The 23,986-nt window shown below is 46.1% G+C and overlaps 1 protein-coding gene and 1 long non-coding RNA gene across 2 annotated transcripts in view; one reads left to right on the forward strand and one right to left on the reverse strand.

Moving 5' to 3' along the window:
• Positions 1-7,170: 7,170 nt before the first annotated feature.
• On the reverse strand, positions 7,171-15,988 carry LOC116374386 (uncharacterized). Its single transcript, XR_004210295.1, has 3 exons — positions 15,880-15,988; positions 15,250-15,387; positions 7,171-7,360 (listed from the first exon to the last, which is right to left on the reverse strand). It is a non-coding gene; the product is annotated as an uncharacterized LOC116374386 (long non-coding RNA).
• The window catches only part of si:ch211-283g2.1 (sodium- and chloride-dependent GABA transporter ine), a 32,035-nt gene continuing 23,184 nt past the window's right edge, over positions 15,136-23,986 (forward strand). The window contains exons 1-3 of the mRNA XM_020485522.2: positions 15,136-15,404; positions 16,827-16,961; positions 17,206-17,416. Coding sequence (XP_020341111.1) covers positions 15,191-15,404; positions 16,827-16,961; positions 17,206-17,416 — 560 coding nt within the window. The 5' untranslated portion in view covers positions 15,136-15,190. The remainder of the gene's footprint in view (positions 15,405-16,826; positions 16,962-17,205; positions 17,417-23,986) is intronic.

Raw genomic sequence — 23,986 nt, forward strand, 5'->3', positions numbered from 1 at the left:
CTAACTGAGGATCTCAATCTAACCTTGCGCAATACCCTAGATGCAGTTGCACCCCTAAAAACAAAAAAAATGTCTCATAAGAAACTAGCTCCCTGGTACACAGAAAATACCCGAGCTCTGAAGCAAGCTTCCAGAAAATTGGAACGGAAATGGCGCCACACCAAACTGGAAGTCTTCCGACTAGCTTGGAAGGACGGTACCGTGCAGTACCGTAGAGCCCTTACTGCTGCTCGATCATCCTATTTTTCTAACTTAATTGAGGAAAATAAGAACAATCCGAAATTCCTTTTTAATACTGTGGCAAAGCTAACTAAAAAGCAGCATTCCCCAAGAGAGGATGACTTTCACTTTAGCAGTGATAAATTCATGAACTTCTTTGAGGAAAAGATTATGATTATTAGAAAGCAAATTACGGACTCCTCTTTAAACCTGCGTATTCCTCCAAACCTCAGTTGTCCTGAGTCTGCACAACTCTGCCAGGACCTAGGATCAAGAGAGACGCTCAAGTGTTTTAGTACTATATCTCTTGACACAATGATGAAAATAATCACGGCCTCTAAACCTTCAAGCTGCATACTGGACCCTATTCCAACTAAACTACTGAAAGAGCTGCTTCCTGTGCTTGGCCCTCCTATGTTGAACATAATAAACGGCTCTCTATCCACTGGATGTGTACCAAACTCACTAAAAGTGGCAGTAATAAAGCCTCTCTTGAAAAAGCCAAACCTTGATCCAGAAAATATAAAAAACTATCGGCCTATATCGAATCTTCCATTCCTCTCAAAAATTTTAGAGAAGGCTGTTGCGCAGCAACTCACTGCCTTCCTGAAGACAAACAATGTATACGAAATGCTTCAGTCTGGTTTTAGACCCCATCATAGCACTGAGACGGCACTTGTGAAGGTGGTAAATGACATTTTAATGGCATCGGACCGAGGCTCTGCATCTGTCCTCGTGCTCCTAGACCTTAGTGCTGCTTTTGATACCATCGATCACCACATTCTTTTGGAGAGATTGGAAACCCAAATTGGTCTACACGGACATGTTCTGGCCTGGTTTAGATCTTATCTGTCGGAAAGATATCAGTTTGTCTCTGTGAATGGTTTGTCCTCTGACAAATCAACTGTAAATTTCGGTGTTCCTCAAGGTTCCGTTTTAGGACCACTATTGTTTTCACTATATATTTTACCTCTTGGGGATGTTATTCGAAAACATAATGTAAACTTTCACTGCTATGCGGATGACACACAGCTGTACATTTCAATGAAACATGGTGAAGCCCCAAAATTGCCCTCGCTAGAAGCATGTGTTTCAGACATAAGGAAGTGGATGGCTGCAAACTTTCTACTATTAAACTCGGACAAAACAGAGATGCTTGTTCTAGGTCCCAAGAAACAAAGAGATCTTCTGTTGAATCTGACAATTAATCTTAATGGTTGTACAGTCGTCTCAAATAAAACTGTGAAGGACCTCGGCGTTACTCTGGACCCTGATCTCTCTTTTGAAGAACATATCAAGACCATTTCGAGGACAGCTTTTTTCCATCTACGTAACATTGCAAAAATCAGAAACTTTCTGTCCAAAAATGATGCAGAAAAATTAATCCATGCTTTTGTCACTTCTAGGTTAGACTACTGCAATGCTCTATTTTCCGGCTACCCGGATAAAGCACTAAATAAACTTCAGTTAGTGCTAAATACGGCTGCTAGAATCCTGACTAGAACCAAAAAATTTGATCATATTACTCCAGTGCTAGCCTCTCTACACTGGCTTCCTGTCAAAGCAAGGGCTGATTTCAAGGTTTTACTGCTAACCTACAAAGCATTACATGGGCATGCTCCTACCTATCTCTCTGATTTGGTCCTGCCGTACATACCTATACGTACGCTACGGTCACAAGACGCAGGCCTCCTAATTGTCCCTAGAATTTCTAAGCAAACAGCTGGAGGCAGGGCTTTCTCCTATAGAGCTCCATTTTTATGGAACGGTCTGCCTACCCATGTCAGAGACGCAAACTCGGTCTCAACCTTTAAGTCTTTACTGAAGACTCATCTCTTCAGTGGGTCATATGATTGAGTGTAGTCTGGCCCAGGAGTGGGAAGGTGAACGGAAAGGCTCTGGAGCAACGAACCGCCCTTGCTGTCTCTGCCTGGCCGGTTCCCCTCTTTCCACTGGGATTCTCTGCCTCTAACCCTATTACAGGGGCTGAGTCACTGGCTTGCTGGGGCTCTCTCATGCTGTCCCTGGAGGGGGTGCGTCACCTGAGTGGGTTGATTCACTGTTGTGGTCATCCTGTCTGGGTTGGCGCCCCCCCCCCCTTGGGTTGTGCCGTGGCGGAGATCTTTGTGGGCTATACTCAGCCTTGTCTCAGGATGGTAGGTTGGTGGTTGAAGATATCCCTCTAGTGGTGTGGGGGCTGTGCTTTGGCAAAGTGGGTGGGGTTATATCCTTCCTGTTTGGCCCTGTCCGGGGGTGTCCTCGGATGGGGCCACAGTGTCTCCTGACCCCTCCTGTCTCAGCCTCCAGTATTTATGCTGCAGTAGTTTATGTGTCGGGGGGCTGGGGTCAGTTTGTTATATCTGGAGTACTTCTCCTGTCCTATTCGGTGTCCTGTGTGAATCTAAGTGTGCGTTCTCTAATTCTCTCCTTCTCTCTTTCTTTCTCTCTCTCGGAGGACCTGAGCCCTAGGACCATGCCCCAGGACTACCTGACATGATGACTCCTTGCTGTCCCCAGTCCACCTGGCCATGCTGCTGTTCCAGTTTCAACTGACCTGAGCCCTAGGACCATGCCCCAGGACTACCTGACATGATGACTCCTTGCTGTCCCCAGTCTACCTGGCCATGCTGCTGCTCCAGTTTCAACTTCCACCTGACTGTGCTGCTGCTCTAGTTTCAACTGTTCTGCCTTATTATTATTCGACCATGCTGGTCATTTATGAACATTGAACATCTTGACCATGTTCTGTTATAATCTCCACCCGGCACAGCCAGAAGAGGACTGGCCACCCCACATAGCCTGGTTCCTCTCTAGGTTTCTTCCTAGGTATTGGCCTTTCTAGGGAGTTTTTCCTAGCCACTGTGCTTCTCCACCTGCATTGCTTGCTGTTTGGGGTTTTAGGCTGGGTTTCTGTACAGCACTTTGAGATATCAGCTGATGTACGAAGGGCTATATAAATAAATTTGATTTGATTTTGATTTGATTTGATATAGCTTTTGCCTGACAAATCTCATTTTCTTTTCAGCGTCCTGTGTTAGGAGAGAGTCTAACGTTGATCTAATGACTGATATTTCCTTTAATAGGGCAGGAGTGGGCATTTTAATGTAGTCACCCTCTAACATTATTTTGCTTTTCACGCTTTTTCCGTCTCTTAGTAGCTGTGTATGACATAATCAGACCCCTGGCATACGCTTTACAGGTTTCCTAAAGGAGCGAGGGGTTATCTGTTGATTGAGAGTTAAAAAAGAGAAATGCTTTAAACTCTAATAAAATATGATGTGAATGTATTGTCTTTAAGAATGGTTGTGTTCAACCTCCAATGTCTTGACCGATTGAATGCCCCATTGAGTTATGTCCAGGATCACCTCAGCATGATCAGATATGACTATGCTTCCTATCCTAGCGGATAAAACAGACTGCAAAGACGTCCTGGGCATAAAAAATAATCTATTCTAGTCTGACATCCACGAGGTGCAGAGAAAAAAGTGAACTCTCTGTTGGAGGGATGAAAAGCTCTCCAGACATCCGCATACCCCAGATCATCACAAATAGCTTTAAGTGACATAGCTTGAGGAGAGAGTGAAGCTATACCGCTGGGAAATGTATCAATAAGGGGGTTCAACAAGCAGTTAAAAAATCTCCTCCAACCACTGTAGTGTCTGAGTTTAATTCTGAAAAGTCTAGAAATACCTTAGTGAGGAAATCAGGGGGGTGAGCAGGGGGGGAAGTAAATATTCATTATGGAAATGTTCTGCCCTTGTAAAGTACCATTAATTATAACAAAGCGACCAAATGTATCTTTCACACAATTCAAGACCTTAAGTGGTAAGTTATTTTTCACCAGAATTACTACACCTCTACTTCTGGATGTAAACGATAAGAAAAACACTTGACCAAACCCCCCTTGTTGTAATTTCAGGTGCTCCTTATCATCCAAATGAGTTTCTTGCAACAGGGCAATATGAATATTAAATTATTTCCAAAAAGACAGTACCTTCTTCCTTTTAATGGGGTTATGGCTCCCTCTAATGTTCCATGTACATACATGCAGTCCGTTACCTGCCGTTGTATTTTGACCATTCAATATCCAGACTGGATCCTACTGTAAAAGTGGGGTGGTACCTTTTTCCATGTGTTGAACTCTCCTCTATCTCACCGAGCATAAACAAACGATATGAACCCTGAACTCGAACTATACTAAACCCAAAAATTAAACATGTAAAGATCCAAAAGGGGGTTTTCCCACTAGCTAACATGCAGGGGATTTCAACTCTCCAATGTAGACTCTTAAGTCCGCATTGCCGCTCAATAGCCTCATCCTTTATATGTATGGAAAAGAAAATCAATAGAAGAAGATTGAGGCTCTTCCACCTAAAACCAAGCCTGGGCACCAATATGGATTCACACATATCTCAGCCTGAGCTATAGCGGCTATTACTTTAGCAAGAAAAATAATAAAGATATGAATATTACTGAGCCGGAGTACGTGAGGAATCACACCACTGTTTCATGATCAGATTCAACCAAAAATAAACAAAGTTATCCAATGCTGTGGAGGTGCAGCTTAAAGTTATTTACCCGACAGAGTCAATAAACGAGGCCGCCTCTTCAGGTGTGTAGAGCTTTTTAGGTTGACCATAATCTTCAATGTGGCCGGGTACAACAGTGTGTAGTCCATCTTCATTCTCCTGAGTCGAGCCTTCGCCTCATCAAACGCTTTGCGTCTTCGTACAACCGCAGTGGAATAATCATTGAAGAATGAGACCTTTGGACTTTTACGTTGACTACCATCAGAGCCGATGTTTCTAGCCGCGTCCATGACGCGCTACTTGTCGGTGAAGTTGTAGAACTTTACAACCACCGGCCGTGGGCTCTGATTGGGACCGGGTATCGGTGCTTGAGAGAGATGGGCTCTGTCCAGCTTCACACGACCAGCCTTAGTGTCCATTTGTAGGGAGCCAGGGATCCATTCCTCAAAGAATTTTACTGAACGTGTCCCTTCAGAAGTCCCACAACACGAATATTGCATCTGCATCCTCGATTATCCAAGTCGTCAATGTGCTCCGCCATTTCGCGCACCTGTTTCTCAAGTGCTTTTATCTTAGCATCCATAGATGTAGTTGAAGTTTCCACTGCAGCAATTCTTCCTTCCGCCTCAAGTTTCACAACCCTCTGTATTTCAGCTGAATGGCCTGCTATTGCTTCCAAGACCGTTCTTATCTTAGCATCGATCACTTTAGTAATGTTATCAGTCATCTTTTGAATCACAAGGTCCATTGTGCCTGGAATGGTGTTAGCTTCGCTAACGTTAGCTAGCTCCTCATGCACATCCACAGGGGTGGTGGTTTTGGTCGACTTCTTAGTAGTTCTATTGTGCATGTTGTCGGAGATTTTTGCGAAATAGCCTTCAAGACTCATAAGGTAAACTTATTTAGCCAATTCTACCACTTTTTCAAGCTAGGAGATTAATGTAAAAATATAAATTTGCGAATGCCACGAGAGCTCGCTGAAACACCGTGTTCTCTCTACGGCGCCATTTTGTCCCCCCCTCTCATCTTTTTAAGTGGGAGAACTTTCACAATTGCTGGCTGACTAAATATTTTTTTGCCCCACTGTATATACACACACAGGCATAGGCTATGGTCATTCTCATACAAACAAACAGACCCTCACTCACAATGACTAGCTAACGTGTACTTTACCCATTTCATTTAATATAAAATGGTATTGTGTAGAATGCAAACCCATACATCTCAACACAGCCAGCATGCTTCCCCCAATCAGTCTACATTAGAGGGAGCATCAAGGAGCTTGCTGGCTACAGCACCACTGCACCAAGCCCTGTCCCTTCTGCTCCTGCCACAAGTGTTCATCTGCCCAAATATATTTGTGCAGGCATGGATGTGCCTAAGGGCCAAAAGGGCACAGCATGGAGGCGTTGCTGTGTTTGCAAGATAAAGTCATCCCATCACATGCACCACATGCTCAGTGACCCTCTGCTTTACATCAGAAAGAGACTGCTATGGCATCTGGCATCAGCAGCAGAATATTGTCTAGAGTTTTGGCAAAGTTGGTGGGGTTATATGGCAAAGTGGGTGGGGGCTAGGGTCAGTATGTTATATCTGGAGTACTTTTCCTGTCTTATGTCTTGTGTGAATTTAAGTCTGCTCTCTCTTTCTCTCGGAGGACCTGAGCCCTTAGACCATGCTTCAGGACTACCTGCCATGATGACTCCTTGCTGTCCCCAGTCCACCTGGCCTTGCTGCTGTTCTAGTTTCAACTGTTCTGCCTGTGGGTATGGAACCCTAAACTGTTCATTTTCACTCTTGAAGTGCTGTCCTGTTGCACCCTCTACAACCACTGATCTCCACCCAGCACAGCCAGAAGAGGACTGGCCACCCCTCATAGCCTGGTTCCTCTCTAGGTTTCTTCCTAGGTTTTTTCCTTTCCAGGGAGTTTTTCCTAGCCACTGTGCTTCTACACCTGCATTGCTTGCTGTTTGGGGTTTTAGGCTGGGGCTATATGAATTGATTTGATTTGATAGAGGACTGAGGATCTTCCAAATATTGAAAGTGTGTAAATTGTGAGCGGACCAAGTAATTGGGCGTCACTCTAAAGCGGGAAAGTGGAATAAACGAGTCAGGAGTAGGTTTTCTTGATTGAACACAGTTCTCTATTGAGGGCATTTGGTCAACACAAACACTCCAACATAACCAAATGAAAATCTTCCAAGGAAAAACATACATCTTCTTCTCCAGATGAAACAGGAACACAATAGGATTATCTTTAAACTACAACAAAAAGTCACGGGATTGTCACCGTCTTAGTGTTTCTTCCTGGATAGCTCCTCTCTCTCGGCCATCTTCCAGAGATAGTTTCCCCCCCCCCTTCTCTGCTGGTTCCATTTTCTCTCTTATAGGGGAAGGAGAGTATGTCATTAGTACCGTCAGCTGTGCTTAATTGCCTCTGGTTACCTTGTCTCCCATGCCTTGTTGGGCTACTATCCATGAGCCCAGCCTGCCCTCTGGTGGTCCTTCCACATACCTTCCCCCCCAGGACCGAACCGGAGGGTCGGGCGCCAGACGCACCCTCTTGGTCGCGTCGGGACAGCGCGTCTGCATTCCCGTTCCTCGATCCGGCCCTGTGGATGACATGGAAAGAGAACGGTTGTAAAGACAAAAACCATCTGGCTATTCTGTTATTGTTTCTCTTACCAGCCATCCACGTGAGGGGCGCATGGTCATTAACTAATGCAAACCTCCGACCCAGTAGGTAGTACCGGAGATAATCGAGGGCCCACTTGATGGCTAAGGCCTCTTTTTCTACGGTCGCATACCTCTGTTCCCGATCGCCTACTAATGAAGAGAATTGGCTTCTCTGCTTCACCTTTACCCTGAGCTAGTACGGCCCCGAGCCCTTTACCCGAGGCGTCGACCTGCACAATGAACTCTTGTGAGAAGTCCGGAGCCTGTAGAACGGGATCAGAACACAGGCCATCTTTTAGCAATTGAAAGGCCTCTTCTGTCTCATCTTTCCACTCTACCTGGTTTGGCAGGTTTTTACTAATGAGGTTTGTGAGGGGGTTGGCAATGGTTGCGTATCCCGGGATAAAACGGCGATAATATCCTGTTATCCCGACCGTCTCGCTTGGTCCGGGGTTGAGGCCAGTCACGAATTGACCTGGTCTTCTCTGCCTGTGGGCGTATTTTCCCATTCCCCACGGTGTACCCCAGGTATTCCGCTTCGGACAGGCCCAGGCAGCATTTATTTGGATTGGCTGTCAACCCTGTGGCTTCCAAACTCACGAGCACTGCCCGTAATCGCAGGAGGTGACTATCCCAGTCCTCGCTGTGGATGACCACATCGTCTATGTACGCCGCTGCATACTCTTGATGGGGCCGTAGAACGGCATCCATGAGGCGTTGGAAAGTTGCAGCGGCACCATGCAGTCCGAAGGGCATCCTCACATACTGGAAAAGCCGCTCTGGGGTGGCGAAGGCAGTCTTGGGCGATCCAATATCCCTTCGTCAAATCCAGGGTAGTGATGAACTTGGCCTTTCCTAAGCGCTCCAAGAGTTCATCCACGCGGGGCATGGGATACGCATCGAATGTAGAGATGGCATTCACGCCCCTAAAGTCGTTGCAGAGTCTCATACTACCATCGGATTTGGGGACCAGGACTATGGGACTGGACCACTCACTCGTCGATGGCTCGATCACGCCCATCCTCAACATCTCCCTCACCTCTTTCTTAGCGATGACTTGGCGAGCGTCAGGAATCCTGTAAGGGCGGATATGCACCTTCTTGCTGGGTTCAGTGTGGATATGGTGGAACAGGACATCTGTTTGTCCTGGGAATGGAGAGAATATTCAACCGAAGTTCATAATCAGCTTGTCTAGCTGTCTTGACTGCTCCGGTAGGAGAGTTTGGCCACGGCGCACCTGTGGTAGAGCCTCCTCTTTTCCTTTGCCCTCCAGGGCCATCAAAGCCACCTCCTCTTCTCGTCCATGGTACGTCTTCAGCAGGTTTATGTGATAGAGTTGGACCTTCTTCCTCCTGTCAGGTTGCTTGATGAGGTAATTGACCGGTGAGACCCTTTTCATTACCTCGTAGGGCCCCCTCCACTGCGCCAGCAAGCGATGTTCGGCCGTGGGCACAAGCACCATCACTTTCTCTCCCACGGTGAACTCACGGGGAGTCGCGGACTTATCATAGGCCCGGCCTTGGGTCCTTTGGGCCTTCTCCATATGCTCCTTGACTATGGGCCACACTGCTGACAGGCGGTCTCTCATCAGGGTAACGTGTTCTACTGTGGATCGAAAGGGGCATGGTTGGGTCTCCCAGGTCTCCTTGGCTAAGTCGAGGATTCCTCGACAGGGTCTGCCATAGAGCAATTCAAACGGAGAGAATCCAGTGGATGCCTGGGGTACTTCTCGCAGGGCAAACATTAAGTGTGGGAGAAGCATGTCCCAGTTTTTCCCTGTCTCGGGACACCACTCTTCTCAACATGCTTTTAATCGTTTTGTTCAACCGTTCCCACAACCCGTCTGTTTGAGAGTGGAATATGCTTGTACGTATCTGTTGAACCTGATATAACCGACACAAGTCCTTCATCAACCGGGACATGAACGGGGTTCCTTGATCGGTTAAGATCGTCTTGGGGAGGCCCACACGAGAGAACATCAGGAATAACTCCTTGGCAATTCCCTTTGACGACATGTTACGCAGGGGTATGGCCTCCGGGAACTTGGTAGCGTAATCTATAACCACTAGGATGTACTCGTGTCCTCTGGCGGATTTTGGGAGGGGTCCTACAAGGTCCATAGCTATGTGTTCAAAGGGAGTCTCTATGATGGGAAGAGGAATCAAAGGGTTACGTAGGTGTGGCCGTGGCGCTGTACGTTGACATTGATCACACGTCCTACAATACCTGGCCACATCCCGGGTGACCCGGGGCCAATAGAATCTCTGCATGATTCTGTCAATAGTCTTGTCTTGTGTCAGGTGTCCTCCTAGGACGTGGGAATGGGCTAACTGTAGAACTGTATCCCTGTATGGTCTAGGCACCATTAGTAATTCATGGTTTTCCCCCCTTCGTCGTACGACCCAGTATAAGAGACCCCACCTGATTGCATAGTAAGGAAGAGGGGGCTCACCTGATCCGTTGACGTTCCTCCCGTCGATCACCTTCACCTTCCTCATGGGCTCCCTTAGGTCTGGGTCTCTATGCTGCGAGGTGCCGAACTGTCCCTTTAATTCTTGGGGCAGGTCGACCTCGGTAGAGGGATGTGGAGGTTGTCCCCATCCCCATCAGGGGTGACCGAGGAGAATCCCTTCCAGGTTCCCCCCTCGGATGGAGCTTCAAATATATCCCTTAGCGCCTGGTTGCTCCTTCCTTCCTGCGTTGTGTATAACCCTTCACGTGTCTTCATCGGTGGTTTCCTGGAATATCTGTCGTAAACGTTGGGTCGCTATTTCTTCCTCTGCTGCAGAGGACGAGGACGCGGCTACGTCTCCTTGTAGGACTACTACTTCGGGCTTGGATTTTCTCTTCTTTCCTGTCCCCCTTCTTCCCGTGCATAACGTCATCTGTCGAAGCTCCTTTTATAAGGGACAGACTCTCCCGATCATTAAAGGCACCTTCAGCTGGGGCATTTTCCCTGCCCTGACGTGTACACCTTCCTTTTGGAGTGAGAATAAGCAGATTCACAGTGGGGTAATCGTGGGTGTCTCCATGGATACAGGATACGGCTACTTTGTCTGGTAGCAGTGTTGCGGAGGTCACCATCCGCTCCTCTACTAACGTAACCATACTTCCCGAGTCTAGAATAGCTACCACATCTTGTCCTTCGACTCGAACCGGAATCTCTGAGGCTGGAGCTATCTCTGCTAACCAACAGTGTTGATCCTGCCCCCTCAAAACGGGATGTGTGGGGGTAGGCAGTGATGACTCCGTGACCATGGGCTCATCCTTGCTAGGACATTGTGGGGCATAATGTTCGGGAGACTGACATTTATAACACCGACCCTGCTGTGTGGTGGCTGACTTCTCCCACCTCCGGGGGGGGGGGGCTTGGACGTTTCGGTGGCGGGCGCACCGGAGTGAGTCGTGGTACGGGATTGGAAGACTCCTTCCGTTCCTCCTTGTCACTTTTTAACAACTCCCCTGTAGACCGATATGTTTCCACCGCCTGGGCTATGTCGTCGGCTGACAACGGGTTGGCTTGCCCCACAACCCTTTTTAAGTCACTGGGTAATTCTCTCAATATCTTGTCCACTACGAGTGTCTCTATCACATGTCCTACTCCCTTTCCAGGTTCTAGCCACTGTTTCGTCAGTCGTATTAATGCGAAGATCTGGGCACGGACGGGTTGATCAGCTGTATAGGTCCATTGCTGGAACTTTACAGCCCTATCTCTGGCAGTCAGCTGGTACCGGGACAGGATCTCGGTTTTTAGTCGCCCATAGTCCGCAGCTTCGCGGGAATCCAGGTCAAAATAGGCTTCCTGAGCCACCCCGGTCAAAAGAGGGGCTAATGCGCTCGCCCATTCTGTGGGCGGCCACTCTTCCACGGTGGCCATCCTTTCGAAGGTCATGAGGAAGGCCTCAATATCATCCTCCTTGGAGAGATGAGGTAAGATGGCGTGAGCAGCCGCTCTTGGCTTAACTCTAGGTTCTTCTAGTCGGCTCAGCTGTTGTTGCAGGAGTTCTATGGTTGTCTGCTGTGCCGTGATCAATTGTTGTAGTAGGGCGTTATCCATCGTTCTTGAATGGTTCCTCCGGGTCTACTGGAAGAATCTTGATTTACTCACTTATCCTTGTGTCACTCGTCCACCTAATGCCCGCATTCTCCACCAATGTGAGCGGACAAAGTAATTGGGCGTCACTCTAAAGCGGGAAGGTGGAATAAACGAGTCAGGAGTAGGTTTTCTTGATTGAACACAGTTCTCTATTGAGGGCATTTGGTCAACACAAACACTCCAACATAACCAAATGAAAATCTTCCACGGAAAAACATACATCTTCTTCTCCAGATGAAACAGGAACACAATAGGATTATCTTTAAACTACAACAAAAAGTCACGGGATTGTCACCGTCTTAGTGTTTCTTCCTGGATAGCTCCTCTCTCTCGGCCATCTTCCAGAGATAGTTTCCCCCCCCTTCTCTGCTGGTTCCATTTTCTCTCTTATAGGGGAAGGAGAGTATGTCATTAGTACCGTCAGCTGTGCTTAATTGCCTCGTTACCTTGTCTCCCATGCCTTGTTGGGCTACTATCCATGAGCCCAGCCTGCCCTCTGGTGGTCCTTCCACAAAATAGTTACCCATGTTATTTTGTAAATGTGTGTGTGTATATTTATATATATATATTTTTTAAATAAATTATTTATTTTTCCTTTGTTTTGTTTTTTTTTCATTTATTTTTCTCAATTTCTTTGGGGGGGGGGGTGTTAGAATACCATTTTGGTATTTTGTATATAGTTAATTGTTTCAAAATGTATACCTTCACCAATTTGGTCACTTGGGTACATTTGGGCTACTTGTGTGGGACACCTGGTTGACTTCATGAAATGAAGTCATGTAGCACACTCATTTTGGAAGTTATCATTCTGAAACTTTGCACAAGTACTGTTGCCCTCTTATATGTTTCACTGAAATTGTCTCCATCATCCTATCTGAATGTTTGTTTTATCTTGTTCATTTTAAAGATGATGAAATAAATTTAAAAAACATGTTTTTTTTTCATTGTTTTATCTAAACCAGATCTATTGTGCTATATTCTCCAACATTAAATTCACATTTACACAAACTTCAGAGTGTTTTCTTTCAAATGGTACCAAGAATATGCATATCCTTGGTTCTGTGCCTGAGCTACAGGCTGTTAGATTTGGGTATGTCTTCAGGCGGAAATTGCCCAAAGTAGGGGGTTAAATGCAAACTAAACTAAATGCATGCTCTTCAACCAATCGCTGCTCGCACTTGCCCGCCTGTCCAGCATCACTACTCTGGACAGTTCTGAGTTAGAATATGTGGACAACTACAAATTCTTAGGTGTCTGGTTAGACTGTAAACTCTCCTTCCAGACTCTCATTAAGCATCTCCAATCCAAAATTAAATATAGAATCATCTTCCTATTTCGCAACAAAGCATAGCAGTTAGTAGACCGGGGCAGGCTAGCAGTTAGCAGGCCGGGTTAGCAAGCAAGCAGATAGCAGGGGCTAGAAAGTTAGCCTTTGGGGGGTGTCTCGATGGGGTTAAGTCTGTTTTTGCCTCTTCATGCGGTGAAGTCGATAGACCGGTTGTGGAATTAGTGGGGTTCCAAGTATCTCTAGGTAGCTAGCAGGCCTAGCTGGTTAGCATAATGGGCCTTCAGCGGGTGTCGCGCCTGCTGCCAGTTGGAGTCCTCGGGCAGATTATGTCGGTATTCCAGTCTGTATTCCAGTCGTAGGGGATCTGCAGGGTTCCATGCCACGTACCGGCTGTAGAAGGGGTCCAAATATTGTAGCCCAGGAGTATGCTTCGGTGGTAGCACAGGAGCTCTGGCCGGGCTAGCTTCAAGCTAAGTGGATGGAAACGCTAGCCAGGAGTAGTCATCCAGGGTTGCGGTTAGCTAGTTGTGAAGATCCAGATGAAAATGTTCAGTTTGCAGTGGGAATCCGGGGATAAAAATAATAGGTCCGTTATGCTCTGGTTAGAGTCACGTTGTTCGAACTGGCGAGAGCTATTCGAGCTGAAGGTTCGCTGATGACCGCTGGCAATGGTTTGCTGACTGATAGCTGGTAGTTAGCTGGCTAGCTTCAGTTGAGGGATTCCAGATCCGACGTAAATATAGATACTTTAGAGAAAATTAAAGCAGATCCACGCTACATTGGGTGAGGCGGGTTGCATGAGAATATTTAGATGTTGAGGTTTTAGCAAAATATAAAAAAAGATATGCAAAGAAAAATACGTAAAAAACGATATATACAAGGGACACGACAGGACAAAGATGTCTGACTGGCGTGCAGACTCAGGACGTGACTCAGGGCATCCAGGCTAAAGAGTTCAATCCTGGTTTTATCAGACCAGATAATCTTGTTTCTCATGGTCTGAGAGTCCTTTATGTGCCTTTTACTGAGGAGTGGCTTCTGTCTGGCCACTCTACCATAAAGGCCTAATTCATGGAGTGCTGCAGAGATGTTTGTCCTTCTGGAAGATTCTCCCATCTCCACAGATGATCCCTGGAGCTCTGTCAGCGTGACCATTGAGTTCTTGGTCACCTCCCTGACCAAGGTAATTCTCCCCCGATTGCCCAGCTCTTGGAAGAGTCTTGGTGGTTCCAAACTTCTTCTATTTAAGAATGATGGAGGCCACTGGGTTCTTGGGGACTGTCAATGCTGCAGAAGTGTTTTGGTACCACTTCCCCAGATCTGTGCCTTAATACAATCATGTCTCGGAGCTCCACGGACAATTCCTTCACCCTCATGGCTTGGTTTATGCTCTGACATGCACCGTCAACTATTGGACCTAATATAGACAGGTGTTTACCTTTCCAAATCATGTCCAGTCAATTGAATTTACCACAGGTGGACTCCAATCAACTTGTAGAAACATCTAAAGGATGATCAATGGAAACAAGATGCACCTGAGCTCAATTTTGAGTCTCATAGCAAAGGGTCTGAATACTTATGTAAATAAGTTATTTCAGTTTTTTTATTTTTTATGAATTTTCAAAAATGTCTAAACCTGTTTTTGCTTTGTCATTATGGGATATTGTGTGTAGATTGATGAGGAGGAAAATATCAAATGTAATCCATTTTAGAATAAGGCTGTAACGTAACAAAATGTGGAAGAAGTCAAAGGGTCTGAATATTTTACGATTGCACTGTAGGCTGTTATATGTAGGCTATAGAGATATGTTGACAGCTTGCATAATAATGACACAGGAAAAGCAGAGTCCTGGTTAACCTTTGCCTGCCCTGTTGACATTTGTTATCAAAGAAAACCATATTGTTTACTGCAGTTATCAGAAACAAATTGCCAGTAATGGACCTTTTGAAGGACAAGCTTGCATTCTTGTATAGCTTAATATCATAGGCTTACCATTACCACTCTAGTAGAGTTATATCATATCTGAACTATAAATATAAAATGACAAAGCCTGTTCGTTCCATGTGTTATACAATGTTTAGCAGAATGTCACAACATGTTTGGATGCATTTCATGGAACCTTTTAAAACACTAGTACACACTGACCCACAATTATTAAAATTAGCTTCCTAAAAGGGGAGTTTCTTTATACAATATGTACACTCACAATGTTCTGAGTGGAAATTCACTTGGCATGTTGAACTATTTGAATGGCACTGCTGGGAAACTTAGGGAAATATACGTTTTACCTTACAGTAGTTCCTTTGCACTCAGCTAATCATTAATGAGTCATAAAAGACGATTATGTGACTGTCTTTCATTTATTTCTAACCAAGCCTCCCATGAAAGTTTGGGCCCAGTCAGTCAAGTCACAGAGAAGACACAGACAGAAAGACCCAACCTTGGAGATGGAGCTGGACCAAGGCAAGATGGATCAGGAGCCAGGCAGGCCCACATGGAACAGGCAGATAGAGTTCACCCTGGCTGGGATCGGCTGTGCTGTGGGGCTGGGGAACATATGGCGGTTCCCTTATCTGTGCTACAGGAGTGGAGGAGGTGAGAGGAAATTTCTGATGAGTCAGCCCTGATAGAAGACTAAAACCCAATGACTATATAGCATAACCAGACTTACGTCACCTTATTAATTTATATTGTTGAGAATACATATGTTTGTGAATGAAAGTTTTACATTTGTCTGGGTATATGATAGCATGTTTTCTGTTGTCATGTTGATAGAAAATGTCAGGGTGATATTAATGGTTAGTACTGTGGAGGAAAGCATAATCTTAGAGTAGAGTTTTTTGTACTATGACATAAGATGATGATCCACCACATTTTATTGTGAGATACTTGAATAATGCCATAATGACATGCCACTTGTCACTGTCATTGGTTATGAATACGATTTTATTGAGTTGTAGTTATCATGGAGAGAGAATTACGAATTTTACCAGGTATTACATTTTGTCCAATGATCAGAATTAATTCAGAATGTCATAACAACAACATGTAATGTTTCAATTAAAATTACCTTGAGCACTGAGAACCTAACAAGCAATTGACCTTTCTATACACAGCTACAAAAACACAACCTAACTCCTCGTCTGGAAGTTATAAAGCACAGTTCATTCCGCACGTGAGAGGCAATGAGTTGTGGGGGGGAGGGGGGGGTGAATGACTTTATTAAAGATTAGACGAGGTCAGATATGCACCACTGACTCACCAACGCATGGCAATGTTAAACTTGCTGTGAAAATATAACTTGGGGACACGTTGACACGCTAGTCAAAACATTTCCATGTCTCCCTGTTTTCAATGATGAGAAGGGTGGGTATATGTTCAAATTCTAGTTTAAAATAAAATAATATGGCCTCCCAAGTGGCGCAGCGGTCTAAAGCACTGCATTGCAGTGTTGTGGAATCACTTCAGCCCTGGGGTTCGATCCCAGGCTGTGTTACAACCGGCTGTGACTGTGAGTCCCGTAGGGTGGTGCACAATTGGCCCAGAGTCATCCAGGTTAGGGTAGGGTTTGGCTGAGGGGCTTTACTTGGCTCATCACGCTCTAGCAACTCCATGTGGTGGGCCGGGTGCCTGTAAGCTGACTTCACTGTTTAGTTGAATGTTGTTTCCTCCGACACATTGGTGAAGCTGGCTTCTGGGTTAAGTGAGCAGGTGTTAAGAAGCACAGCTGGGCAGGTCATGTTTTGGAGGCAATGAGTTTGGCTGGGGGGGGGGGGTGAATGACTTTATTGTTTTGGAGGACAGATGACATCGCCTCTCCCGAGTCTGTTGGGGAGTTGCAGCAATGAGACAAGTTTGTAATTGGATTGCAATTGGATATCATGAAAGAGGGGGTAACATTTTTTTTTTTAAATATGCAACCTCAATCCTATCCCTCTAGGCAATTTCAAGAAACATACTTCAGTCCCACTAAAGTTACTGTGTAACTGATATATTGCTGCTTTATGTCCTGGTCAGGTGCATTCCTGGTTCCCTACCTGCTGATGCTGCTGGTGATGGGAATTCCTCTGCTCTACATGGAGCTGATTCTGGGACAGTACATGAGAAGAGGGCCTGTTCATGCCCTGGCTAAAGCCTGCCCGCTACTCAAAGGTACTGAAGCATACAGTATCTGTCCCCCCCTCTACTGGAGCATAATTTTAGTGTCGCGTTTTTACATAGTCAAACTAAAACCGTCAGTCAAACATAAACCTATGAAATGGCACTGGTGTCCAACAGGGTCATAAACATTTTGCTGACTCACTCACTATGCATAAGGTTGTAACTAACTAAGTATTTTAAGATTCATGTAAGTTGTAAATGACAGAGGTGACAATGTTATTTGCCCGTCCCTTAGGAGTGGGCCTGGCGACTGTGGCCATCTCCTTCATCATGTGTACTTACTACAACATCATCATCACATGGGGTCTGTACTACCTGTTCAGCTCCTTCCAGAGTCCGCTGCCCTGGCAGAGCTGCAACAACACATGGAACACCCCCAACTGCACCGATCACATAAACCCGAACACCAGCTCACACTCCTCCACCGCCAGCCAGCAGTTCTTCAAGTAGGTCTCACTCTCAATGTGGGCTAGCCCAGAGCCATACTCCTCTATGTACACTCCCCTATGTACTGCATTTATTTTGAGCTAAAGCTAAAACTGTTCATTTGGCTCTATACTCTAGCATTTTAGATCAAATGTTATATACTGAATGATGCGACAGTACAGAATGTCACCTTTTATTTGAAGAGATGTTCATACATGTGTTTAACCATTTAGAAGTGAATGCACTTTTTTTTAACTAGGCAAGTCAGTTAAGAACACTTATTTTCAATAACAGCCTAGGAACATTGGGTTAACTGCCTTGTTCAGAGGCAGAACAACAGAGTTTTACCTAGTCATCTCGGGGATTCGATCTTGCAACCTTTTGGTTACTAGTCCAACGCTCTAACCACTAGGCTACCTGCCGCCCTGCTTGATGTATCTAGTCCCCCCATTTGAAGCTGTTGTGAGTATTTGGACAAATTCATTTATAGCGTATAAAAGTTTAGTCAAAGGTTTAGCATTTGTTCCCATATTCCTAGCATGCAATGACTACATCAAACTTGTGACTACAAACTTGTTGGATGCATTTGCAGTTTGTTTTGGTTGTGTTTCGGAATTATGTAGTGCCTGATAGAAATGAATGGTAAATAATGTATTGTGTCATTTTGGAGTCACTTTTATTGTATATAAGAATATGTTGTTGAACACTTCTACATTAATGTGGATACTACCATGACTACAGATAATCATGAGTGAATCGTAAATAATGGTGAGTGGGAAAGATGCACGAGGCGCATGCGCTTACCATTATTATAGCTCCATTATGTATCAACAAAACTGTGGTTATATACAGTACATTCGGAAATTATTCAGACCCTTTGACTTTTTCTACATTTTGTTACGTTACAGCCTAATTCTAAAATTGATTAAATAACAAATGTTCCTTGTCAATCTACACACATTACCTCATAATGACAAAGTGAAAACAAGTTTTTTTTAAAATGTTTTCACATTTATTACAAATAGAAAAATAGAAATACAGAGAAGTATATTTTCTGGGTAATTTAAATATTGACTGGCTCTCATCAAGCTGCCCACTCAAGAAAAAAATACAAACTGTAACCAGTGCCTGCAACATGGTTCAGGTTGTCAGTCAACCTACAAGGGTATTTACAAACAGCACAGAAATGAAATCATCACCATGTATTGATCACATCTTTACTAACGCTGCACAAATACAATTTGCTTTAAAGCAGTATCCAAATCCATAGGATGTAGGGATCATAATATAATAGCCATTTCTAGGAAAACCAAGAAGAAGTTTTGTAGTGATTCATATGTTGATGATGTAAAGAATATTTGCTGGTCTGTGGTGTGTAATGAGGAGCAACCAGATGCTGCGCTTGCACATTTATGTTTACTACAGTTACTAATAAGCATGCACCCATTAAGAAAATGACTGTAAAAACTGTTAAATTGAAAAATTGTATGGTAGAAAGGGATGAGGCAAAAGGTATGGCAAATAAGTCTGGCAGCCCAACTGGCAGCCCAACTGATTGGCAAACGTACTGCAAATTAAGAAATCATGTGACAATTTGAAATAGTAACAAGCTTTGGAGAACCTTAAAGGACATTTTGGGGAAAAAAGCCAACTCGGCTCCGTCATTCATTGAATCAGATGGCTCATTTATCACAAAACCTACTGATATTGCCATCTACTTTAATGACTTTTTCATTGGCAAGATAGACTAACTTAGGGATGACATGCCAGCAACAAATGCTGACACGACACATCCAAGTATATCTGACCAAATTATGAAAGACAAAAATTGTACTTTTGAATTCCGTAAAGTCAGTGTGGAAGAGGGGGGAAAAGTATTGTTGTCAATCAACAATGACAAGCCACCGGGGTCTGACAATCTGAATGGAAAATTTTCTGAGGATAATAGCGGACGATATTCCCACTCCTATTTGTTACCTTGTGAGAGTGGAAGATCAGTCAGAAAATCCACAACAGGTGCAACCAAGGCCGCTGCGGAACGGGAAAGGGGTGTAGCTTACCTCTGGGCAGGTGCCTAGGAGCCTTACACTGGGCTCAAACCAAGCAAGAGGAAACATAAACCCTCACGTCCTTAGCCAAGGTAGGCCATCAGTACCTCCCACTCAAACAGCTCACTGTCCGACCGATCCCAGGATGACCAGAGGAGGGTGACGTGTGGGCCCAGTGGGACACTGGACGGAAGCGGGCTCTGCACGCAACGCTTGCTCAATGTCTGTGTCCAGCTCCCACACTACCGGTGCCACCAGGCAGGAGGCGGGGAGTATGGGAGTGGGATCCATGGACCGCTCCTCTGTGTCATACAGCCGGGACAATGCGTCTGCCTTCACGTTCTGGGAGCCTGGTCTGTAAGAAAGGGTAAACACACAATGGGTGAACAATATAGCCCACCTTGCCTGACGAGGGTTCAGTCTCCTTGCTGCCCGGATGTACTCCAGATTGTGGAGGTCAGTCCAGATGAGAAAAGGGTGTCTAGCCCCCTCAAGCCAATGTCTCCACGCCTTCAAGGCCTTGATGACAGCCAACAGCTCCCGGTTCCCCACGTCATAGTCTTGCTCCGCCGGGCCGAGCTTCTTTGAGAAGAAGGCACAGGGGCGGAGCTTCAGTGGCGTACCCGAGCCCTGAGAGAGCACATCTCCTATCCCAGCCTCGGACGCATCCACCTCCACTATGAACGCCAAAGAGGGACCCGGATGGGCCAACACAGGAGCCGAGGTAAACAGAGCCCTCAGGTGACTAAAAGCCCTGTCCGCCTCAGCTGACCGCTGCAAGTGCAGCGGGTCCCCCTTCAGCAGTGAGGTAATGGGAGCCGCTACCTGACCAAAACCTCGGATAAACCTCCTGTAGTAGTTGGCAAACCCTAAGAACCCCTGCACCTCCTTTACCATGGTGGGTGTCGGCCAATTACGCGCGACTTCATCTCCATCTCCACCCCTGAGGTGGAAATCCGATACCCTAGGAAGGAGACGGACTGTTGGAAGAACAGGCATTTCTCAGCCTTGACGGACAGGTCATGCTCCAACAGGCAACCAAGCACTCTGCGCACCAGGGACACATGCTCGGCGCATGTAGCGGAGTATATCAAAATGTCATCAATATACACCACTACACCCTGCCCGTGCAGGTCCCTGAAAATCTCGCCTACAAAGACTTGGAAGACTGATGGTGCATTCATCAACCCGTACGGCATGACGAGGTACTTATAGTGCCCAGAGGTGGTACTGAAAGCCGTCTTCCACTTGTCTCCCTCTCGGATGCGGTAGCGGGTAACTATACCTCACAGTGATCTGATTCAGACCCCGATAGTCAATATATGGGCGCAGACCTCCCTCGTTCTTCTTCACAAAAAATCTACTTGAGGAGGCGGGTGAAGTGGAGGATCGAATGTACCCCTGACGCAGGGATATGTTTCCATAGCCTCCGTCACCGCCTGTGAGAGGGGATACACGTGACTTCTGGGAAGTGCAGCGTCAACCAGGAGATCTATCGCGCAATCGCCCCGTCGATGAGGTGGTAATTGAGTCGCCTTCTTTTTGGAGAAGGCGAGAGCCAAATCGGCATATTCAGGGGGAATGCGCACGGTGGAGACCTGGTCTGGACTCTCCACCATAGTAGCACCAACGTAAACCCCTAAACAACTACCTGAGCACTCTCACGACCACCCCGTGAGAGCCCTCTGTGGCCAAGAAACAGTGGAAGAGACTAATTCTCTCCGTGTGACCCCCCTGCGCCACCATGCCCAAAGGAGCAGTGACCTCCCTAATCAACCCTGACACTAATGGTCGACTATCTAAGGCGTGAACGGGGAAGGGCACATCCACGGCAACAATGGGGAACACTAAACTATGGGCTAACACTCTATCAGTAAAATTTACAGCCGCATCGACGAGCACCTTATGCGGGGAATGCAGGGAAAACTCAGGGAAAGTGACAAACACAAACATATGTGCAACAGAGGGCGAGAATGAGTGAGAATGGCACAGACCGGCAGTGTGACCTCTGCGGCCACAGGTGGTGCACGAGCTGGAACCCCCTCTGGTCTCCCTGGGTACCGCCCCTCCCAGCTCCATGGGTATCGGAGAGGGCGTGGGTGAGGTTGGAACCACCAGACCCCGATCTGAATGTCCGTGGGTTGCCAGCAGGTTGTCCAGCCGGATGGACAGGTCCACCAGCTGGTCGAACGTGAGGGTGGTGTCTCTGCAGGCCAACTCCCGACGGATGTCCTCATGCAGACTGCAGCGGTAATGGTCGATCAGGGCCCTGTTGTTCCATTCCACATCGGCAGCCAGGGTCCTAAACTCCAGGGCAAACTCCTGGGCGCTCCTCATCTCCTGCCCCAGATGGAAGAGGCGTTCACCTGCTGCTCTACCCTCGGGCGGGTGGTCGAAGACTGCCCGGAAACGGCGGGTGAACTCCTCAAACTGGTCCAACGCCGCATCTCCCTCTCTCCACACGGCGTTGGCCCACTCCAGGGCTTTCCCGGTGAGGCACGAGACGAGGGCGGACACCCTCTCACAGCCGACGGAGCCGGGTGGACGGTGGCCAGTTATAGGGCTAATTGTAACAGGAACCCCTGGCATTTCGCAGCCTTCCCGTCATACTCCTGGGGCAAGGAGAGACGAATCCCACTGGGACCAGGTGGAAGAGGGGCACTCAGGGGAGACCCCGGTTTTGCTGGTGGAGGCGCTGGAAGAACTCCCTGTCTCTCCCAGCTGTCCATTGTCCGGACAACGCGTTCCATGGCGGTGCCAAGATGGTGAAGCATTGCTGCATGCTCCTGGACGCGCTCCTCCACCCCTTTACCAGGGGTACCTGCTCCTGCTGACTCCATAGTTTGGGTCAGTGATTCTGTAAGGGGTGTGAACTGGTGGCAGAGAAGTCAGACGCAGGAGAGAAATAACAGTTTCCAACTGCGCAGTTTATTAACAAAAACCCACCGGAAAACACAATAATACAATAAGCAATCACCGACAAGGACATGAGGGGGAACAGTCCCCAAATCCAGAACAGACTTTGGGAGGCGCACAGTACTAGATAGAGCCATGACTATATGGAACTCTATTCCACATCAAGTAACTGACGCAAGCAGTAACATTAGTTTTAAAAAAACACCTTATGGAACAGCGGGGACTGTAAAGCAACACAAACATTGGCACAGACGCATGCATACACACACAATAACATAATGTCACGTTCTGACCTTAGTTCCTTTAATATATCTTTGTGTTAGTTTGGTCAGGGCATGAGTTGGGGTGGGTAGTCTATGTTGTATTTCTGTGTTTGGCCTGGTATGGTTCTTAATCAGAGGCAGCTGTCGATTGTTGTCTCTGATTGAGAATCATACTCAGGTAGCCTGTTTTCTCCATTTTGGTTGTGGGTGATTATTTTAGTGTTTTTCGTCACCTTACAGAACTGTTTCGGTTTCGTTTCATTCTCTTTGTTATTTTGTTTAGTGTTCTGAGTTTAAATAAATATATCATGAACACATACCACGCTGCGCTTTGGTCCTCCTCTCCTTCCACCGAAGACAACCGTTACACATAAGCACTATACATACACATGGATTTAGTACTGTAGATATGTGGTAGTGGTGGAGTAGGGGCCTGAGGGCACACAGTGTGTTGTGAATGTATTGTAACGTTTTTAAATTTGTATAAACTGCCTTAATTATTCTGGACCCCAGGAAGAGTAGCTGCTGCAGCTAATGGGGATCCATAATAAATACAAAATACATTGAGCCATGACTATGTGGAACTCTATTCCACATCAGGTAACTGATGCAAGCAGTAGAATCAGATTTAAAAAGCTGGTAAAAATACACCTTGTGGAACAGCGGGGACTGTGAAATAACACAAACATAGGCACAGACACATGCATACTGTACACACTATACACACACGTACACATTTTGCGTTGTAGATTTGTGGTAGTGGAGTATGGGCCTGAGGGCACACACTTAGTGTGTTGTGAATTCTGTAATGAATGTATTGTAATGTTGTTAAAATTGTATAGCTGCCTTCATTTTGCCAGATCTCAGGAAGAGTGCTAACGGGGATCCATAAAAAATACAAATACAAAAATTGCCCTGGTATTTCGCAAAGATTATCAAACCCAAAATCGATTCTTCCCTCGCTACCATAAAGAATGAGCCCGGTATTATTACTGGACCTATTGTGAACAGCATGGGTAGTAATTGCATAGCTTTAGATTCTGTCCCTGTTACCCAGTTAAATGCAGTACTTTTTCAGTGTAAATTTTGCCAATTTGACGACCGCTCAGAGGCCACATTCCCCTAAATCAAATCAAATCAAATGTATTTATATAGCCCTTCGTACATCAGCTGATATCTCAAAGTGCTGTACAGAAACCAAGCCTAAAACCCCAAACAGCAAGCAATGCAGGTGTAGAAGCACGGTGGCTAGGAAAAACACCCTAGAAAGGCCAAAACCTCGGAAGAAACCTAGAGAGGAACCAGGCTATGTGGGGTGGCCAGTCCTCTTCTGGCTGTGCCGGGTGGAGATTATAACAGAACA

The sequence above is a fragment of the Oncorhynchus kisutch genome, linkage group LG6 (assembly GCF_002021735.2).
Source record: "Oncorhynchus kisutch isolate 150728-3 linkage group LG6, Okis_V2, whole genome shotgun sequence".
NCBI lineage: Eukaryota > Metazoa > Chordata > Actinopteri > Salmoniformes > Salmonidae > Oncorhynchus > Oncorhynchus kisutch.